Source organism: Ovis aries, chromosome X (assembly GCF_016772045.2).
Source record: "Ovis aries strain OAR_USU_Benz2616 breed Rambouillet chromosome X, ARS-UI_Ramb_v3.0, whole genome shotgun sequence".
Classification (NCBI taxonomy): Eukaryota; Metazoa; Chordata; class Mammalia; order Artiodactyla; family Bovidae; genus Ovis; species Ovis aries.
Window position 1 is genome coordinate 128,222,373 of NC_056080.1, and position 22,896 is coordinate 128,245,268.

A 22,896-nucleotide genomic window follows, 5' to 3' on the forward strand; every position below is an offset into this window, starting at 1 on the left:
AAGTATGTTTGACATTATAAAAAAGCTGTGCGTATTTAATGTATGCATTTTGTTGGGTTTGAAGGTACATATACACCATGAAACAATCACCAATACAATGCCCTAAACTTAACCATTACCTCCAGAAATTTCCTCCCTCCAGTTTTTCTTTTGATAAGAACATTTAACATAAGATCTATCCTTTTAACAAAATTTTAATTATCAAATACAGTATTGTTAACTATCTATGCTATGCTATATGATAGATCTATAGGATTTATTCATGTTGCATATGTAAAACTATATACCCTTTGATGAACACTTCCTTAGTTACCCCTCTTCCTAGCCCCTGGTAAGCATGATTCTACTCTCTGCTTCTATGAGTTTGACTACTTTAGATTCCTGATATAAGTGGGATCATGTAGTATTTTTTCTTCTGTTTCTGGTTGATTGCACTTAGCAGGTCTTCCAAGTTCACCTCAGTTCAGTTCAATTCAGTTCAGTCGCTCAGTCGTGTCCAACTCTTTGTGACCCCATGAATCGCAGCACACCAGCCCTCCCTGTCCATCAACAACTCCCGGAGTTCACTCAGACTCACCTATGTTGCAGCAAATGACAAGATTTTTTTCATTTTTAAGGCTAGATAATATCCTTTTGTATTTATATACCATATTTCCTTTATCCCTTCATCTCGCAATGGACATTTAGATTGTTCCCATGTCTTTGCTTTTGTGAAGAATGCTGCGGTGAATATGGGAATGCAGATTTTTCTTCCAGATTTTTATTCCAGTCCTTTTAGATATATAGCCAAAAGTGGGATTGCTGGATTATATGAGTTCTAGTTTAAATTTTTTAATGGTATTCCAACTGTTTTCCATTGTGGTTGTAACAGCTTAAACATTCCCACCAACATTGCATAAGGGATAAAATTTCTCCACATCCTAAATAAAAATTTCTCCACATCCTCACCAGCACATCTCTTTTTTTTTTCGCTTTTGAGTTTCAGGAGTCCCTTATACATTTTGGGCTTCCCACGTGGTGCTATTGGTGAAGAACCCGCCTGCAAATGCAGGAGAAAGAGACACGGATTAGATGTTAACCCTTTATTAGATATATGATTTGAAAATACTTTCTCCCATTTTGTAGGTCACCCTTTAACTTTACTGATTGTTTTCTTTGCTACGAATATGGGTTTGAGTTAATGACACTTGTCTGTTTGCTTTTGTTCGCTGTGCTTTTGATATCATATCTAACAAATTATTGCCAAGGCCAATGGTCAAGAAGATTTTTCTGTTTTCTTCTAGGAGTTTTGGAGTATCACATCTTATTTTTTAAGTATTTAATATTTTTAGTTGGGTTTTATGTATGGTGTAAGAGAAGCATCTAATTTCATTTTTTGTCCTGGATATCCAGTTTTCCAAACACCATTTATTAAAGAGACTGTTTTTTCCCCATGTGTATTTTTGCCCTCCTTGTCTAACATCAGCTTACCATAAATGTGTGGTTAATTTCTAGGCCCTCTATTCTAGTCCATTGGTCAATATGTACTTTTTTATGCCAGTACCTTACTGTTTTGATTACTGTAGTTTGAAATCAGGATATATGACACATACTACTTTGTTCTTCTTCCTCCAGATTGCTTTGTCTATTCATGGTCTCTTGTGGTTCATATGAATTTTAGGATATTTTTATTTCCATAAAAATCATCATTGGTATTTTGATAAGAATTGCATTGAATCTGTAGATTGCTTTGATTAGTATTATATTTTGACAGTATTAATATTTCTAATCCTTGAGTATGGGATGTCTTTCCATTTATTTCTCTTCATTAATTTCTTTTTTATATATATTTTTTTACTGAAATATAGTTAATTTACAATGTTGTGTTAGTTTCTAGTGTATAACAAAGTGATTCAGTTTTATATATATATATAAAACAACTTTTATATTTATATTATATATATATAATTTTTAGGTTATTTTCCATTATGGTTTGTTGCAAGATATCAAATATAGTTTCCTGTGCTGTATAGTAGGATCTTGTTGTTTATCTTTTTTATATATAGTAGTTTCTACCTGCTAATCCCAAACTCCTAGTTTATCCTTCCTCCCTGCCTTTTCTCTTTGATAACCATAAGTTTGTTTTCTATGTCTGTGAGTCTATCTCTGTCTTGTGATTTGTATCATATTTTAGATTCCACATGTAAGTGATATCGTATAATATTTTTATTTCTCTATCTGACCTACTTCACCTGCTATGACAATCTCTTGTTCCATCCATGTTGCCACAAATGGTATTATTTCATTATTTTTTATGGCTGAGTAGTATTCCACTGTATATATTAATATATACCACATCTTCTTCCCATTCATCTGTTGATGGATATTTAGTTTGCTTCCATATCTTGGCTAATATATAAAGTACTACTATGAGCATTGAGGTGCATGTATCTTTTTGAATTAGAGTTTTCTCCAGATGTATGCCCAAGAGTGGGATTGCTGGACCATATGGCAACTCTACTTTTAGTTTTTTAAGGAACCTCTGTAATGTTCTTCATATACACCAATCTACATTCCCACCAACAGTGTAAGAGGATTTTCTTTTCTCTACATACTCCAGCATTTATTATTTGTAGACTTTTTGTTGAAGTCATCCTGACCAGTGACATGATACCATATTGTAGTTTTGATTTGCATTTCTCTAATTAGCAGTGTTGAACATCTTTTCATGTGCTCATTGGCTATCCGTATGTCTTCTTTGGTGAAATATGTATTTAGATCTTCTGCCCATTTTTTGATTGGGTTGTTTTTTTGTTATTGAGGTTTATGAGCTGCATGTATATGTTTTAAATTAACCCTTTGTTGGCCACATCTTTTGCAAATATTTTCTCCCAGTATGTAGGTTGTCTTTTAGTTTTGTTTATGGTTTCCTTTGCTGTACAAAAGCTTCTAAGTTTGATTAGGTTCCATTTGTTTATTTTTGCTTGTATTTCTATTGCCTTCAGAGACTGACCTAAGAAAACATTGGCACGTTTTATGCCAGAGAATGTTTGCCTGTATTCTCTTCTAGAAGTTTTGTGGTGTCCTGTCTTATATGTAAATCTTAAAGCCATTTTGAGTTTTTTGTGTGTATGGTGTGAGGGGTTGTTCTAACTTTATTGATTTATATATGGCTGTCCAACTTTTCCAACACTACTTGCTGAAGAGACTATCTTTTCTCCATTGTATAGCTTGCCTCCTTTATTGAAGATTAATTGACTGTAGGTGTGTGGGTTTATTTCTGGACGTATTCTGTTCTGTTAATCTAGATGTATGTTTTTGTGCCAGTACCACTCTTTTGATTACTGTAGCTTTCTAATTGTCTGAAGTCTTGGAGAGTTATGCCTTCTGCTTTGTTCTTTATCTTCAGGATTATTTTGCCAATTCTGGGTCTTTTTTTTGTTCATCATAAATATTAGACTTATTTTTTCTAGTCTGTGAAAAACATCATGGGTAATTTGATAGGGATGCATTAAACCTGTAGATTGCTTTGGGTACTATGGCCATTTTAACCATATTAATTGTTCCAATCCAAGAATATGGTGTATCTTCCCATTTCTTAAAGTCATCTTCTGGTTCTTTTATCAGTGTTTACAGTTTTCAGCATATAAGTCTTTCACTTCCTTGGTCAAATTTTATTCCAAAGTATTTGATTTTTGTGCAATCTTAAAAGGATTATTTTTTTCTATTTTCCCTTTCTGATATTTTTATTGTAAAGAAATGGAACAGGTTTCTGTAAGTTAATCTTGTATCCTGCTACTTTGCTGAATTTACTTATCGATTCTTTTTTTTAATTTAAATTTATTTATTTTAATTGGAGGCTAATTACTTTTCTTATATCTTGCTAATTTGCTGAATTTGCTTAGTAGATTTTGTGTGGAGTCTTTCAGTTCAGTTCAGTTCAGTCGCTCAGTTGTTTCTGACTCTTTGCAACCCCATGAACCACAGTACGCCAGGCCTCCCTGTCCATCACCAACTCCCAGAGTTCACCCAAACCCATGTCCATTCAGTCAGTGATGCCATCCAACCATCTAATTCTCTGTCATTTTCAAATGAGTCAGCTCTTCTCATCAGGTGGCCTAAGTATTGGAGTTCCAGCTTCAACATCAGTGCTACCAGTGAACACCCAGGACTAATCTCCTTTAGGATGGACTGGTTGGATCTCCTTGCAGTCCAAGGGACTCTCAAGAGTCGTCTCCAACACCACAGTTCAAAAACATCTATTCTTCAGTGCTCAGTTTTCTTTGTAGTCCAACTCTCACATCCATACATGACCACTGGAAAAACCATAGCCTTGACTAGACGGACCTTTGTTGGCAAAGTAATGTCTCTGCTTTTCAATATGCTGTCTAGGTTGGTCATAACTTTCCTTCCAATGAGTAAGTTTCTTTCAATTTCATGGCTGCAATCACCATCTGCAGTGATTTTGGAGTCCAGAAAAATAAAGTCAGCCACTGTTTCCCCATCTATTTGCCATGAAATGATGGGCCCCAATGCCATGATCTTAGTTTTCTGAATGTTAAGCTTTAAGGCAACTTTTTCACTCTCCTCTTTCACTTTTATCAAGAGGTTCTTTACTTCTTCCTTAGTGTCTGCTATAAGAGAGATGTTATGGGGAGGGAGGTGGGAGGGGGGTTCATGTTTGGGAACGCATGTAAGAATTAAAGATTTTAAAATTTAAAAATAAAAAACTAAAAAAAAAAGAGTAGATTCTTTAGGGTTTTCTATATATAGTATGTCATCTGTATATAATGGCAATTTTACCTCTTCTCTTCCATTTTTGGATACCTTTTATTTCCTTTTCTTGTTTTTTTGCTATGGCTAGAATACTATGTTGATTAGAAATGGTAATAGTGGGCATCATTGTCTTGTTCCAGATTCTAATAGGAAGGCTTTCAGCTTTTCACTATTGAGCAATGGCTGTGGGTTTGTCATAAATAGCTTTTACAGTATGTCCCCTACGTGCGAACCTTCAAGTTGCAAACTCTCAAAGATGTGAAAGTGTGTATCATCAATGTCAGGTGGGAGTGAAATTGTAACTTGGCCTCCATCTCCTATTTCTGATGATCCTTCAGCTCTTCCATCTCCCAGCTCTTCTCCCTCCTCCAGTCAGTAACACTTCTTGCCTGTTCACTCAATGCCAGCCCCTATATGCCAGCTATTGTACTGTACTACTGTACTTTTCAAGGTACTGTATTCTAATATTAAAGATACCTTCTTTATTTTTTCTGCTTGTTTTTTATGTATTATTTGTGTGAAAAGTATTGTAAACCTATTACAATACAGTACTATATAGCCAGTTGTGTTAAGTTGGGTACCTGGGCTAACTTTGTTGGACTTATGAACAAATTGGGCTTATAATTGTGCTCTTAGAACAGAACTCATTTGTATGTAGGTGACTTACTGTATTATGTTGAGATATGTTCTCTCTAGACCCACTTTGATAAAGAGTTTTTTTTATCATGAATGGATGCTGAATTTTATCAATTGCTTTTCTGCATCTATTGAGATGACTATGTGAGTTTTATCTTTTCTTACGCTGATGTGATGTATCACACTGAATGATTTACATATGTTGAACCATCCTTATGACCCTGGGATAAATCCTACTTGATCATGGTATATGATCTTTTTTTATGTGTTGTTGGATTTGGTTTGCTAACATTTAGTTAAGGATTTTTTGCATCCGTATTCATCAAAGATGAATGTAATTTTCTTTTTTGGTAGTGTTTTTGTCTGGATTTGGTATCAGAGTAATAGTGGCTTCATAGAATGACTTTGGTAGTATTCCTTCCTCTTCAGTCTTTTGGAAGAGTTTGAGAAGAATCGATATAAGTACTTTGTATGTTTGGTAGAATTCCCCAGTGAAGACATCCAGTCCTGAACTTCTGTTTGCAGGAAGGTTTTTTGTTGTTGTTGTTTTTTAATTACAGATTCTATTTCACTTCTAGTGATTGGTGTGTTCAAACTATCTATTTTTGATTCAGTTTTGGTGGGCTGTATGTTTCTAGAAACTTATCCATTTCTTCTAGCTTGTCCAGTTTGTTAGCAAATAACTGTTCATAGTATTCTCATGGTTTCTTTGGCATTTCTGCAATATCAGTTGTTATTTCTCCTCATTTAATTGGGGCCTTCCCTCTTAGTGAGCATGGCCAGAGATTTGTCAATTTTTGTTTACCTTTTCAATTCTTGTTTTCATTCATTTTTTTCTATTTTTATCTCTATTTTATTAATTTCCTCCCTGATTTTTATTATTTACTTCCTTCTGTTGACTTTAGATTGTTCTTTTTCTAATTCTTTTAGATGGTAGTTTAGGTTGTTTATTTGATATTTTTCTTGGTTTTTTTTTTTTTTTTTAGGAATACCTTTATCACTATGAAGTTCCCTCTTTGGACTACCTTTTCTGCAATGGGTTGAGTTTTCATTGTCATTTGTCTCAAGATATTTTTTAATTTCCTCTTTGATTACACTGTTAACCTATTAGTTTCTTTAGTAGCATGTTGTTATGTTTCCATGTAATCTTTTTTCCTCATTTCTCTTTCTGTGGCTGACTTCTAGTTTCATGCTATTGTAGTCAAAAAGATGCTTGAAATAATCCTTGGCCTCTTTAATTTCTTGAGGCCTATTTTGTGTCCTAGTTTGTGGGCTATTACAGAGAGTATTTTATGTGCACTTGAAAAGAATGTGTAGTCTAGGTTTATTTTTAATTTAATGTCCTGAAAATAGCAATTAAGTCTAGCTATTCTATTGTGTCATTTAGTATCTCTGTTGCCTTACTGATTTTCTGTCTGGAAGATCTGTCCATTGATGTCTATTGAAATGATTTGTGATTTTTATCCTTCATTCTATTAATGTGCTATATGATATTGATTGATTTTCATATGTTGAACCATCCTTGCACCCAGGGATAAATCACATTTGGCCATGATCCTTTTAATGTGCTTTTAAATTCAGTTTACTACTTTTCTGTTAAGAATTTTTACATGTATATTCATCACAGATATTAGCCTATAGTTTTCATTTCTTATAATATCTTTTTCTGTTTTGGGTCATGTTAATGCTGGCCTGATAAAATTAGTTTGGGAGTGTTCCTGCCTCTTCAAATTTTTGGAAGAATTTTAGGAGGATTGGTATTAATTCTTTAAATATTTGGTAGAATTCACCTGTGAAGCCGTCTGGTCCTGGGCTTATCTTTGTTGGGAGATTTTTGATTACTGAATAATTGTATTGCTAGTTATAAGTTTATTCAGATTTTCTGTTTCTTCATGATTTCATCTTGGTAGGTTTATGTTTCTAGGAATTTATCGTTTTCTCTAGATTATCCAATTTGTTGGCATATAATTGTCAGAGTAGTCTCTCATAATCCTTTTTTATTTCTGTGGCATCAGTTGTAAAGTCTCCTCTTTCACTTCGAATTTTATATGAGTCTTCTCTTTTTTCTTAGCCTAGCTAAAAGTAGTCAATTTGGTTGATCTTTTTATTTTTTATTTTTATTTTTTTTTGGTTTTTATTTATTTATTTATTTATTTTTTTATTTTTATTTTTATTTTTATTTTTTTCCATATTTCAAAATTTTAATAACTTGCTAACAGAAGTGGATCCCTTTATAATCCCATCTATTTTTGTTATTATTTTTTTTTTTAAATTTTAAAATCTTTAATTCTTACATGCATTCCCAAACATGAACCCCCTCCCACCTCCCTCCCCATAACATCTTTCTGGGTCATCCCCATGCACCAGCCCCAAGCATGCTGCATCCTGCGTCAGACATAGACTGGCGATTCAATTCACATGATAGTATACATGTTAGAATGTCATTCTCCCAAATCATCCCACCCTCTCCCTCTCCCTCTGAGTCCAAAAGTCCGTTATACACATCTGTGTCTCTTTCCCTGTCTTGCATATAGGGTCGTCATTGCCATCTTCCTAAATTCCATATATATGTGTTAGTATACTGTATTGGTGTTTTTCTTTCTGGCTTACTTCACTCTGTATAATCGGCTCCAGTTTCATCCATCTCATCAGAACTGATTCAAATGAATTCTTTTTAACTGCTGAGTAATACTCCATTGTGTATATGTACCAAAGCTTTCTTATCCATTCATCTGCTGATGGACATCTAGGTTGTTTCCATGTCCTGGCTATTATAAACAGTGCTGCGATGAACATTGGGGTACATGTGTCTCTTTCAATTCTGGTTTCCTCGGTGTGTATGCCCAGAAGTGGGATTGCTGGGTCATAAGGTAGTTCTATTTGCAATTTTTTAAGGAATCTCCACACTGTTCTCCATAGTGGCTGTACTAGTTTGCATTCCCACCAACAGTGTAGGAGGGTTCCCTTTTCTCCACACCCTCTCCAGCATTTATTGCTTGCAGATTTTTGGATCGCAGCCATTCTGACTGGTGTGAAGTGGTACCTCATTGTGGTTTTGATTTGCATTTCTCTAATAATGAGTGATGTTGAGCATCTTTTCATGTGTTTGTTAGCCATCCGTATGTCTTCTTTGGAGAAATGTCTATTTAGTTCTTTGGCCCATTTTTTGATTGGGTCGTTTATTTTTCTGGAGTTGAGCTGCAGAAGTTGCTTGTATATTTTTGAGATTAGTTGTTTGTCAGTTGCTTCATTTGCTATGATTTTCTCCCATTCAGAAGGCTGTCTTTTCACCTTGCTTATATTTTCCTTTGTTGTGCAGAAGCTTTTAATTTTAATTATATCCCATTTGTTTATTTTTGCTTTTATTTCCAGAATTCTGGGAGGTGGATCATAGAGGATCCTGCTGTGATTTATGTCTGAGAGTGTTTTGCCTATGTTCTCCTCTAGGAGTTTTATAGTTTCTGATCTTACATTTAGATCTTTAATCCATTTTGAGTTTATTTTTGTGTGCGGTGTTAGAAAGTGATCTAGTTTCATTCTTTTACAAGTGGTTGACCAGTTTTCCCAGCACCACTTGTTAAAGAGATTGTCTTTACTCCATTGTATATTCTTGCCTCCTTTGTCAAAGATAAGGTGTCCATATGTGTGTGGATTTATCTCTGGGCTTTCTATTTTGTTCCATTGATCTATATGTCTGTCTTTGTGCCAGTACCATACTGTCTTGATGACTGTGGCTTTGTAGTAGAGCCTGAAGTCAGGCAAGTTGATTCCTCCAGTTCCATTCTTCTTTCTCAAGATTGCTTTGGCTATTCGAGGTTTTTGTATTTCCATACAAATCTTGAAATTATTTGTTCTAGTTCTGTGAAAAATGTGGCTGGTAGCTTGATAGGGATTGCATTGAATTTGTAAATTGCTTTGGGTAGTATACTCATTTTCACTATATTGATTCTTCCAATCCATGAACATGGTATATTTCTCCATCTATTAGTGTCCTCTTTGATTTCTTTCATCAGTGTTTTATAGTTTTCTATATATAGGTCTTTAGTTTCTTTAGGTAGATATATTCCTAAGTATTTTATTCTTTTCGTTGCAATGGTGAATGGAATTGTTTCCTTAATTTCTTTTTCTACTTTCTCATTATTCGTGTATAGGAATGCAAGGGATTTCTGTGTGTTGATTTTATATCCTGCAACTTTACTATATTCATTGATTAGTTCTAGTAATTTTCTGGTGGAGTCTTTAGGGTTTTCCATGTAGAGGATCATGTCATCTGCAAACTTAGTTTGGTTGATTTTTTTCTATTATTTTCCTAATCTCTATTTCAGTTATTTCTGTGTAATCTTTATCATTTCTGTCCAATAACTTTGAGCTTAGTTTGGGTTTTTTTTTCCTAGCTCCTTGAAATGCAAAGTAGTTTGAGAGCTTTCCCCTTGTTTATTATAGGCATTTAATGCTATATACTTCCTTTTTAGTATTGACCTAGTTGCATTCCATAAATTTTGGTATGTTGTAGTTTCATATTCCTTTGTATCAAGGTATTTTCTAATTTACCTTTTGATTTCTTCTTTGACCCATTGGTTGGTCTACATTATGTTGTTTAGTTTCCACATATTTGTGAATTTTCTAGTTTTTCTTTTGCTACTGAAAGTGAGGTTTGAAATCTCCTACTAGTGTTGTGTTGCTATTTATAGCCCCCTTCAGTTTTCTCAATGTTTGCTCATATATTTAAGTGCTCTGATATTGTGTGCATATATATTTATAGTCATTATATCTTCCTGGTAAACTGACCCTTTTATCATTATATAATGTCCTTTTTTGTCTCTTTTGAAAAATTTTGACTTAAAGTCTATTTTATCTTGCTTAAACATGGCCAACCTTATTCTTTTTTGGTTGCAATTTGTGTGGAATTTCTCTTTTTATCCTTTCTTTTCCAGCCTGTGTATGGCCTTAAATCTAAAGTGAGTTTCTTGTAGACAGCACTTAGTCACATTTTGTTTTTTGTTTGTTTAACCACTCTATGTCTTTGACTAGGGAGTTTAATCCATTTATATGTAAAGTAATTATTGATAGAGAGGATTTACTATTGCCATTTATTAGTTGTTTTCTTTTTATAGCCCTTGTTGCTAATATTTTGGTAGTGACTTGCCTTTTTCCTTTCTCATTTTGTGTGCCTTCTATAGGTATTTTGACTATGATTACACAAGTACTTGCTTAAAACACCTTGTAATAATCTATTTTAAGCCAGTGAGAACTTAAGTTACATCACATTTAAGAGCTCTTTTTGTTTATTTTCTTGAATGTTTCTTTTTAAAGAGAGCATTTCATTCCTAATAGATGGAATATTTTCTCTTCTTTCTCTGAGGATATTAGTGATGGCTCTTTGAAGGTTTTTTTTTTCCTCCTTGCATAGTTTCTGTTTTCTCCCACTTGCTTTTATTTATTTTTTTTGTTCTGTCTCTTTCACATTAGTTGCTTTTCTCAGATGCCTGATAATTTCTGCTCGTATTTATGAGTAGGAGCCAAAAACGGGTTGGAAGCTCTGATCAAATGAGTGATCCTTATTGAATTTAAGCTTCTCTTAAAGTCATCTGGCTCGTTCATTTGTTGGAGAAATTCCCCATTCTAAATCAGCATTTTTAGACCTTTCCTTTTGGGGCTGATTAGATTTCCCAGAGAAGACTTCAGAACTCTCACTTGGGGAGGGTACCACCAGCATTGTAGGAGCCAAATGAAGGAAAGTGTTTTGGATATCCCCATCATTCAGAATACAGCATTTCTCTTAAAGCCTAGTTTTCAGGAACAGTGTTCACATCCTCAATGGTGTCTAACATTCCCCATGTTCAGAGAATGAACCTCCAGTATACAGCAGGATTGGGAGTGGTCTTTACCCAGTAGCATTTTGTAGGGGAGGGTGTTTAAAGATATAATCTAATTTTTTAAGGAACTTTTAACATACCTACCTTATCTTAACTCCAGCTGTTTATATCCATTTCCAGAGACACTAGAATATATCAGTTCCTTAAATGTTTCAGGATTCTTAGATGTAGATTGGGTTAGTTCTTGGTTTCCCCACTGCTGATTTAAGATTCAGCTTTCTCGAGTATGCTTGTTCAGTTATTTTACAGCTTCCAGAATATTGTTGCTATTGCCTCATTTCCTTGTTCTTCCTTACTTTTTTTTAAAAGTCCCTATAGTTTTAAAGTTTTTTGGAGGGATTGAAATTAGATGCATGTATTCAATGCACCACCTTTATCTGAAACTAAGTCCTTCCACAATGAAATAGTTAGTTGCCTTATCTCCCTAATGTGATATTTCTGTTGATCCTTGGTTTGTATTAGGTGTTATACCTGAAGAACCTTAGCCCTCGGGTGACTGAAAGAGATCTAGTCTCATTATTCGCTCGGTTCCAGGAAAAGAAAGGACCTCCAATTCAATTCCGAATGATGACTGGACGAATGAGGGGACAGGCTTTTATCACTTTTCCCAGTAAGTAGCTTCATCTGGATAATTACTCAGTTATGGCTGAGTCACTAATAAGTTCATTAGCAACTACATATGCCCTTTTTAATTTAAATATAGCCCACAAAAGAAGCACGTAAGAGGAAGGGAATTAAGGAAAACATGTTCTTTTTTTTTTTCTATTCTCCCTGCTGTGTTTCCTCTCCTTATTTGACAGTGCACCACCACCTTACACCATTGTCCTCTCTTTTCCCCAGTCTTGGCACTTCCTACTCACTGTATCAAAATTTGCCTTCCCTCTGCTAAAAGTAATATTTTTAGTCCAAATTATAATTACATTAATTGTTAATATATTGATATTCTTATCAGAACACATAGTTACATTATGCTCTATTCCTTTGGGAGTAAGACTGCAAGCTATTGTGATATTATGCTATATTATGCTAATTTATTAGTAATTCATAATTAACTAGTGGGTGATATATTGTTCAACTGTTGTTTGCATCCTAATACATGACTTCAGTATTCTAAACCGTAGGGAAGATTAATATAGGCATGTCTCAGGGATACTGCAGATTCAATTCCAGACCACTGCAATAAGGTGAATTATCTCAATAAAGTGACTTGCATGAATTTTTTGTTTTCCTAGTACATATAAAAGTTATTATTACACTATCAGATGCAGATTATCACCATAGACTGGGAGAAAGGGTGCATGTATGCATGCACTGTCACTCAGTTGTGTCTGACTCTTGGCAACCCCATGGACTGTAGCCCACCAAGCTCCTCTCTCCATGGAATTTTCCAGGCAAGAATAGTGGAATGGGTTGCCATTTCCTCCTCCATGGGATCTTCCCAATGCAAGGATCAAACCCACATCTCCTGTATCTCCTGCAGGCAGATTCTTTACCTCTGAGCCACCTGGGAAGCCTTGTGTTTATACTATACTGTAGTATATTAAGTGAGCAGTAGCATTTTGTGCAAAAAACAATGTACATACCTTAATTTAAAAATACTTTCTTAGTAAAAAAATACTATCATCTAACAGTTCAGGGTTGCTAAAACCCTTCAATTTGGAAAAAACACATTATCTGCAAAGCATAATAAAACAAAGTGTAATTAAACAAGTTGTATCTCTATAGGAATTCCAGTTTCTATGACAGACCAGACTATCTTTCTTTTTTGGTGGAGGCTAGGTAGGAACTGTGCCTTTTATTATCCCTAAACTATCATAATTTATATATTGCATAGTAATGTATTTAAAGGCGAGTGCTTTTGCACATGAGCAATGCCAAATTCCCCTGCAGTCTTCTTATACAGCATTGTACCATCTTTCTTATCTCATTGAACGTTTTTGGATCCTCAGCTCTAGTGATATTCAGTCTTTTCAAGTGTAAGAACCCTTTTAAACTTAAAATATTAATTCATGTACCCCCATCTAATATGATCCATTAGTTGAAAAAATATATAATAAAAAGGCTTTATACACTAAGTACTTTTAAAAAATAGCTGTTTTACTAGTTATGAATATATTTGAAAATTTGTAGAGCATACATATAAGACATAAATTGGTTCAATCTAAAACCATTGCTTGTCTACTTAGAATTTGACAGACTCTGGGCAATAAGTCCATTCCTTCCTAATTTCCCACATCTAGACTCTGAGACCCATAAATTAAATCCTCCTGCTATACCCTATATACTCTTACACCTCAAGCTTCCATATGCCTACAGGGATTCTTAAACTTATCCAAATGAGGGCTCTGACAACCACTCTCTAATCAAAAGGAAAAGTATTAATAGGAAAATGTCCCCAGTACCATAATAACTTCTTTTGTGTTTTCTATTTTGAAAATTATTTCATTCTCTTAGCACCTATAATGTGTTATCTAAGATATAGATTTGTGTATTATTAGATATGGCTTAGCCCTCTTTAGCACACTGTCTGTATCCTTGTTTTGTTTCGTTTTGTTTTTTTTTTTTACCTATATCCTTGAATTAGGAGACACTCTCAAGCATCCTTTTTAAGATTCTATTGTAATTATTCTTAGCCATTAGTTTAATCTTGCTGAGTTATACAAATTTGGGATTGTGGAAAACACAATAAACTCAAATAACTACATGGCCTTATAACCTACATTGTACTCCAAGGCAAAACAACATAAACTAGACTTGGAATAAAATTGAATTATTAAGCCATACATAAACTGGTGGTTTTTCTTTCTCTTTTAGATACAGAAATAGCATGGCAAGCGTTGCGTCTAGTAAATGGATATAAGCTACGTGGGAAAATATTGGTGATAGAATTTGGAAAGAACAAAAAGCAACGGCCGGATCTCCAGGCTGCTTCCTTAATATCATCTACTACAGATAATACTACTGAAATCAGTGGCAGTTAGAAGATACAAAAACTGTGAGTCCCAGGAGGTCTTTTTTACATCAGAATTTAGGATCTAGGGTTTGTGTATAGATAGCAGTTTGTTTGGAATTGAAGAAGAGAAACTGAGGGAGAGAAAGCAAAATTAAGACAATCCCTTTCAGCTTTTGGAAAGCATTGGCAGAATACATTTTCTATAATCAAAGATTACCTAGGATAGACAATATAATATAGAGTATAGAGGGTTGGGTATAAAGAGTATCATTTTCTCAGGATAAATTACAGTAGATTACTTCCAAGGATTTTTTAAATCATTGTAATTTATATGAGGTCTTATATATTTGTCCCTAGAGATGACATTCTTTCTAAGACTGCCTTATATATATATATATGTCCCTAATTTTATTCACCTAGTAAATAAGTGACCAGGGGCCTAAACATTGGCAAATGCTGTTGAATTAGACCTTCAGCAGTAACAGTAGGTAGTTTTCATAGGTTAGTCAGCAAATACTTAATGCACACTTCCCTATTAAGTTATCAGTATCTTCAAAAAGCTATTCATTTTTTCTAATGAAAGAATTTAGATAAAAACATTAATGTTCTCACAATTATTTACACTAGCTACCATTGAATAATGATTGAATTCAAAGCAATAAGCATTGAATCATTGTCAGTACATGTTAGGGATTAAATATATGAATTTTAGAAGAGGAACATACTAGCAAAGAATACCAAAGGAGGGTAGAAAGAAAGAGCTTTCTAGAAGAGAGGCAGCCAGCCCCAAGTCCCCCAGTTGTTTGTTTATAGTTGCTGGAGAATAGAAAAATGACATGATATAGAGGAAGTAGTATAAACTTTGAAATCAGACCTGTTTGAACTCCACAGCCATATTTAACCACTCTATGACTTTGGCAAGTCATTAAATCTGAGCCTCAATTTTTTTCATCTATAAAAATGAGGATAGTAATATTACTTCATTGGGTTGTGATGATTAAATGTAATCGTATCCAGGATGAAGATCAGAAAGAAAAAAGAATGAAAACATAACAGAGTATACAACCATTAAGCACTCTTATGTACTTATAATGGGAATATCAGAGAAAGAAAGGAGCAGAAAAAAATATTCCAATAAATAATGGCTGTAAACACCTCAAATTTGATAAGAAACATTATCTACACATCCAAGAGATCTCAATGAATTGCAATAAAATAAACAAGAAATCCACAAACACACCACAATAAGAATGCTAAAACCCAAAGATGAAACTTTGAAAGCAAAATGAGATAGATGAAGCATCATTTACAAGGAAACTTCAATAACAGATGACTTCTCATCAGAAACAAAGGAGGTGGCAGTGGGAAAACTTACTCAAAGTGATGAAATGAAAAAGAACTATCAACATAGATTCCATATTCAATAAAACTGTTTTTCAAGAATGAAGATGAAATAAAGACATTCCCACACAGTCAAAAACTGGAAGAATATGTTGCTGTCAGACCTAACTAGCAGGAAATATCAAAGGAAGTTCTTCAGGTAGAAAGCAGGTGACCTCAGACAGTAATTTGAATCTGCACATACAAAAAATTAGCACTGGTAAAGGTAATTGTGTAATTATAAAAGATAGTCAAAATACATTTTTCTTTCTTAATTGATTTTAAAAGCTATTTTATCAAGCAATATATATGTAATTGCATTATTAGATCTATTACATATAAAACTAGTATATTTACCAATAGCAAGACAAAGGTAGAAACAAAGCTGTATTGAATTAATGACTCCAGGTGGTAACTCAAATCCATAGGAACAAATGAAAGAAACAAGAAATGGGCAATAAGAAGGTTAATATAAAAAATCTATAAATAATATGCTTGCTCTTTCTTCTGTCAGCTTCTTTAAAAGACATAAAATTATACTAAGTAATAAGTATAATGACATATTAGTGGGTTTATATCATGTAGAGATAACACTACTAACAATAATATCATGAAAAATGAGAAAAGGAATAGGTTTACATAGGAATAAGGTTTTTATATCTCATTGGAATTTAGTTAGTATATAGCTAAAGCCAGTTAAGATGTGTATGGTAAACCCTAGAGCAACCACTAACAAAATAGCTAAAAATATTTAGTAAAAATATTAAATACACTTAAATGTCTTATTAGAAAATGTCTAATGCAAAAGAAAGTAAAAAGGAATGGAGAAATAAAAACTTGAGACATAAGTATGAATGGATTAAACAATCTAGTCAAAAGGCAGAGATCATCAAATGGGAAAAACAAACAAGACTTACCTCTATGCTATTTATTGTAGTCACACTTTAGATTCAAAGATACAGATTGAAGGTTAAAGGATAGAAATACAGGCAAATGGCAATTATAAGAAAGCTGGAGTGGCTATACTATTATCTAAAGTCTATTTAAAATGAGCTTTAAAGCAAAAAAATTGTTGTAGATAGTGACATCTATTATAAACACATATGCATCTAACAACAGAGTACCAAAATACATGAATCAAAAGCTGAAATGAATGGAGAAATATAAAAGTATACAACAAAAAGTGGGGGATTAAGTATCCCATTTTCATTAATAACTAGACAGGATTATGAACAAAGGAATAGAAGACTTGAATAATGCTATAAATCAACTAGACCTTAAAGATACTTATAGAACACTTCACCTAACAAGAGCAGAACACACATTCTTCTCAAATACACATGAAACATATCCAGGATGGGCCATATCACATTTTGTTGTTGTTGTTCAGTCACTCATTCTTGCCCAACTCTTTGCAACCCCATGGACTGTAACACACCAGACATCCCTGTCATTCTCTGTCTCCCAGAATTTGCTCAAATACATGCCCATTGAGTCAGTGATGCCATCCAACCATCTCATCCTCTGTGACCCACTTCTCCTCCTGCCCTCAATCTTTCCCATCATCAGGGTCTTTTCAAATGAGTTGGTTCTTCACATCAGGTGGCCAAAGTGTTGGAGCTTCAGCATCAGTTCTTCCAATGAATATTCAGGGTTGATTTCCTTTAGGATTGACTGATTCGATATCCTTGTAGTCCAAGGGACTTGCAAGAGTCTTCTGCAGCACCACGGTTTGAAAGCATCTGTTCTTCAGCACTCAGCCTTCTTTATGGTCCAGCTCTCACATCCAAACATGACTACTAGAAAAATCATAGCTGTATCACATACCATAAAATAAATCACAGTAAATTAAAGTGGATCAAACTATGCAAAGTATGTTCTCTGACCACATACAATGAAACTTCTGTTAGAAATCAATAACAGAAAGTCAGGAGACACAGATAGGAATTAGATACACTCTTAAATGACCAATATGTCAAAGAAGGAATTACAAGGTTAATTTGAGATGAGTGAAAGTAAACATCAGTTCAGTTCAGTTCAGTTCAGTCGCTCAGTCGTGTCTGACTCTTTGCGACCCCATGAATCGCAGCACGCCAGGCCTCCCTGTCCATCACCATCTCCCAGAGTTCACTCAGATTCACGTCCATCGAGTCAGTGATGCCATCCAGCCATCTCATCCTCTGTCGTCCCCTTCTCCTCCTGCCCCCAATCCCTCCCAGCATCAGAGTCTTTTCCAATGAGTCAACTCTTCGCACGAGGTGGCCAAAGTACTGGATTTCAGCTTTAGCATCAGTCCTTCCAAAGAACACCCAGGACGGATCTCCTTCAGAATGGACTGGTTGGATCTCCTTGCAGTCCAAGGGACTCTCAAAAGTCTTCTCCAACACCACAGTTCAAAAGCATCAATTCTTCAGCGCTCAGCCTTCTTCACAGTCCAACTCTCAACATCCATACACGACCACAGGAAAAACCATAGCCTTGACTAGACGGACCTTAGTCGGCAAAGTAATGTCTCTGCTTTTGAATATACTATCTAGGTTGGTCATAACTTTTCTTCCAAGGAGTAAGCGTCTTAATTTCATGGCTGCAGTCACCATCTGCAGTGATTTTGGAGCCCCAAAAAAATAAAGTCTGACACTGTTTCCACTGTTTCCCCATCTATTTCCCATGAAGTGATGGGACTGGTTGCCATGATCTTCGTTTTCTGAATGTTGAACTTTAAGCCAACTTTTTCACTCTCCTCTTTCACTTTCATCAAGAGGCTTTTTAGTTCCTCTTCACTTTCTGCCATAAGGGTGGTGTCATCTGCATATCTGAGGTTATTGATATTTCTCCCAGCAATCTTGATTCCAGCTTGTGTTTCTTCCAGTCCAGCATTTCTCATGATGTACTCTGCATAGACGTTAAATAAGCAAGGTGACAATATACAGCCTTGACGTACTCCTTTTCCTACTTGGAACAAGTCTGTTGTTCCATGTCCAGTTCTAACTGTTGCTTCCTGACCTGCATACAGATTTCTCAAGAGGCAGGTCAGGTGGTCTGATATTCCCATCTCTTTCAGAATTTTCCACAGTTGATTGTGATCCACACAGTCAAAGGCTTTGGCATAGTCAATAAAGCAGAAATAGATGTTTTTCTGGAACTCTCTTGCTTTTTCCATGATCCAGCGGATGTTGGCAATTTGATCTCTGGTTCCTCTGCCTTCTCTAAAACCAGCTTGAACATCAGGACGTTCACGGTTCACGTATTGCTGAAGCCTGGCTTGGAGAATTTTGAGCATTACTTTACTAGCTTGTGAGATGAGTGCAATTGTGCGGTAGTTTGAGCATTCTTTGGCATTGCCTTTCTTTGGGATTGGAATGAAAACTGACCTTTTCCAGTCCTGTGGCCACTGCTGAGTTTTCCAAATTTGCTGGCATATTGAGTGCAGCACTTTCACAGCATCATCTTTCAGGATTTGAAACAGCTCAACTGGAATTCCATCACCTCCACTAGCTTTGTTCGTAGTGATGCTTTCTAAGACCCACTTGACTTCACATTCCAGTATGTCTGGCTCTGGATGAGTGGTCACACCATCGTGATTATCTGGATCATGAAGATCTTTTTTGTACAGTTCTTCTGTGTATTCTTGCCACCTCTTCTTAATATCTTCTGCTTCTTGTTAGGTCCATACCATTTTTGTCCATTATCGAGCCCATCTTTGCATGAAATGTTCCCTTGGTATCTCTAATTTTCTTGAAGAGATCTCTAGTCTTTCCCATTCTGTTCTTTTCCTCTGTTTCTAAAACTTATGGAATGTACCTAAAGCAATGCTTGGAGAAAACTTTATAAGTGTAAATGCTTGTAATTAAAAAGAAGAAATATCACATATCAATAACCTCACTTTGTACAAAGAGAAGAAAACTAGCTAGAAAAAGCAGAAGGAAGGAAATATGAAAGATTAGATAAGTAAATGGCATAGAGAATAAAAAGTTAATGAAACCAGAAGTTGGCTCTATGTAAAGACCAACAAAATTTTAAAAAAAAAAGACTCAAATTGCTAGGATCAGAAATGAAGGAGGGAAACATTACTACAAATCTTATAGAAATTTAAAGAAAATTATGAAGGAACATCATGAACAATTTTATGCCAATAGATTAGATAACTTATTTGTAATACATTCCTAGAAAGACACAAATTACTGAAACCAATTGTTGAGAAAGGGAGAACAAAGAAACTCTGAAAATACCTATAATAAGAGGTTAATTAAAACTTTTTAAGTACCCAAAAAGAAAAGCATAAACATAAATGGATTCTCAGATTAATTCTCACAAACATTAAAGAAGAATTAATACAAATTCTTCAAAAATTCTTCCAAAAAGTAGAAGAGGAGTGAACATATCTGGTAAATATGCTATAATATGAAAGGATGCTGAAAACATGCTAAATGAAAGCAGCTATTCCAAAAGACTGTATATTATATGATTCCAAATATATAGTGACAGAAAGTAGATTGGTGGTTGCTTAGGGCTGGGGGCAATAGCTGAAGTGTATAGGGTTTCTTTAGGACTTGATGAAAATGTTCTAAAATTGATTGTGATGATGATTGTACAACTTGTTTACTATAGTACAAACCATGAATTATATACTTTAAATGGGTGAATTTGATGATATCCAAATTATATTTTAATAAAGTCACACACACGGAAATAGTGGGTACAACCTAAATGTCCATCAGTGTGAGAATGGATAAATTATGATGCATCCATTTAGTGGAATACTATACAGCTGTTAAAATAATGGAGGTATATCTATTAATGCATTCTGATCTGTATAGTGTCTAGGATTTTGTAATAAGTTAAAAAGTAATATATATGTATCTGTGAATACTTTTTTATAAACAAAAGCATTTGTATATATATGATATATGTATATATAGATATTTCTGAATAAACTTAGGAAAAACCTGGGAAATATACATACCAAATTATAAACCTTTCAGAGATGTGATTGGATAGACTGAAAAGGGACTTTTGCTTTATAAAATTTTTAAAGTGTGATTTGGGCTAATTTTTACTTTTTTCAGTGTTTTTTAATAAAGAAAAATTTAATACTCTGCCAATGACTTGCATTCCAGAATATTTGTCAGGCCTGCTCTGAGGATATCATCTAACTATACTCAGGAAAAACATCTATTCCTTTGATAAACTGCTCACTTTGGATTAACTCCAATTTTAAATATAAAGGACAAGAAGTAAGTTATCCTGGTATAACCTTTTGCACACGTTACCCAGGAGCATACTTCTAAGGAGGACTTTTCAGAAGAAACTTCTTCCTGTTGTATAAAATCTCACCTCTGCCCTTTACTAGACCTACAGACCATTAACAATAAGGGAAAATATAAACAGAGAATGTCCCTCAACTGGTGTGTAGATAAACTGTGGTATACCCATACAAGGGAATCCTACTCAGCAATAAAAACTATGATGAGCTATATGATATATGCAACAGCTTGGATAGAGTTCAAATGCATTTTGCTAAGTAAAAGGGCCAAACTCAAAAGGCTACTTACTGTTAGATTCCATTTATATAACATTCTGAAAAGGACAAAACTGTGGGAACAGAACAAGTCAGTGAATGATGGGTTAAAAATAAAGAGACTGATTACAAAATGGTAGCACAAGGAATTTGTTTAATAATGGAAATTTTCTGTATCTTGATTATAATTACATGAGTGTATGCATTTGTGATAACTCCTAGAATTGTACACCAGAATGGATGAATTTTACTGTATGTAAATGTTCAAATAAATGTAACTTTTAATGGAGGAAAGAAAGTTTCTTAAAATCATTTCCATAAAATATTATTCCTATTCTGTTTTTGTATTACTATTGAAAACTTAAAGCCACTTGACTACTATTCCTTATTTTCTGCCTACAGGTCAGCAGAAATCATTTTTAAAAATCTATATACACATAAACACACTAACCCACCATAAAAAAAAAATCAAAGGTCAAACTGGGAAATAATTTGCCACACACAAAAGCTAATTTCTTCAATATAGAATTCATATAGTTTTCTTAGTATACTAAAGTTAGTAATCCAATTAAAAAGTGGGTAAACAAAAAGAAAATTTATAGAGAAACAAATATAAATGATAAACAGAAAATTTAGAATGTTCAGAGTATTAATACAAATTAGGACAATTAGCTCTCTTTTTTGTTTTTTGTTGTTGTTTTGGCCATGCCGTGTGGCTTGTGGGATCTTAGTTCCCCAACTAGGGATTGAACCTGGGCCCTCCACTGTGAAAGCACGGAATCCTAACTACTAGACTGCCAGGAAATTTATAATTAGCTCTTTTTTAAAAAGCCTTTTTCGATTTATAGAAAAGTCAAATAGCAAAAGAGTTCCCATACATCCTTCACTTAGCTCCCCCAATGTTAACATCTTACATAACCATAGAAAAGTTAACTAAGAAAATAATATTGATGCAGTAATATTAACTAATGTGCAGACCTTATTTGATTTTTTCCATCTGTCCAACTAATGTCATTTTATGATCTAGGATCTCACATTGCACTTTGTTATCGTGTATCCTTAATCTGTTCCTAACTGTGACAGTTCTCATTGGTCAGTTATTTTGTAGAATGTCCCTAATTGGGGTTTCTCTGATATTTTGTCATGATTAGATTGATGTTATGCATATTTGGTAAGGATACCACAGAAATGATGTTATGTCCTTTTTAGTACCAGTATCAGAGATATCTGATGCTGACATGTCTTAATACTGGTGACATGTAACCTTGATCACCTGGTTAAGGTAATGTCTGCTATACTTCACTGTAAAGTTAATATTTTCCTCATTAGAATTAATAAATACCTTATAGGAAGATATATTGAAACCATTCAAACATTGTTTTCTCATTGAGAGGGTAACAGGCAGGAAGGCCAGGGGTCTCAAAATGGAGGAAATAGCCTGCAAGTGTCAGACATTTTTATCTCTCTTAAGTGACAGGAGGCGGAGAAGGCAATGGCACCCCATTCCAGTACTCTTGCCTGGAAAATCTCATAGATGAAGGAGCCTGGTAGGCTGCAACCCATGGGGTCGCTAAGAGTCGAACACAACTGAATGACTTCACTTTCACTTTTCACTTTCATGCATTGGAGAAGGAAATTGCAACCCACTCCAGTGTTCTTGCCTGGAGAGTCCGTCCCAGTGATGGCGGAGCCTGGTGGGCTGCCATCTATGGGGTCACCCAGAGTCGGACACAACTGATGTGACTTAGCAGCAGCAGCAAGTGTCAGGAGGAAACAAA

At 34.6% G+C, this 22,896-nt stretch overlaps 1 protein-coding gene across 6 annotated transcripts in view; it reads left to right on the forward strand.

Moving 5' to 3' along the window:
• The window catches only part of RBM41 (RNA binding motif protein 41), a 77,228-nt gene extending 55,812 nt beyond the window's left edge, over nt 1-21,416 (forward strand). For 2 of the 6 annotated variants that reach the window (XM_012107596.5, XM_060408105.1), the window contains 3 exons: nt 11,730-11,877; nt 14,082-14,262; nt 15,238-21,416. In XM_012107596.5, the coding sequence (XP_011962986.1) occupies nt 11,730-11,877; nt 14,082-14,248 (315 nt within the window). In that variant the 3' untranslated portion in view covers nt 14,249-14,262; nt 15,238-21,416. Of the gene's footprint in view, nt 1-11,729; nt 11,878-14,081 lie in introns of all 6 variants that reach the window. The other 4 variants (XM_012107595.5, XM_060408106.1, XM_060408104.1 and 1 more) reach the window with 2 other exon arrangements.
• The last annotated feature ends 1,480 nt before the right edge of the window (nt 21,417-22,896 follow it).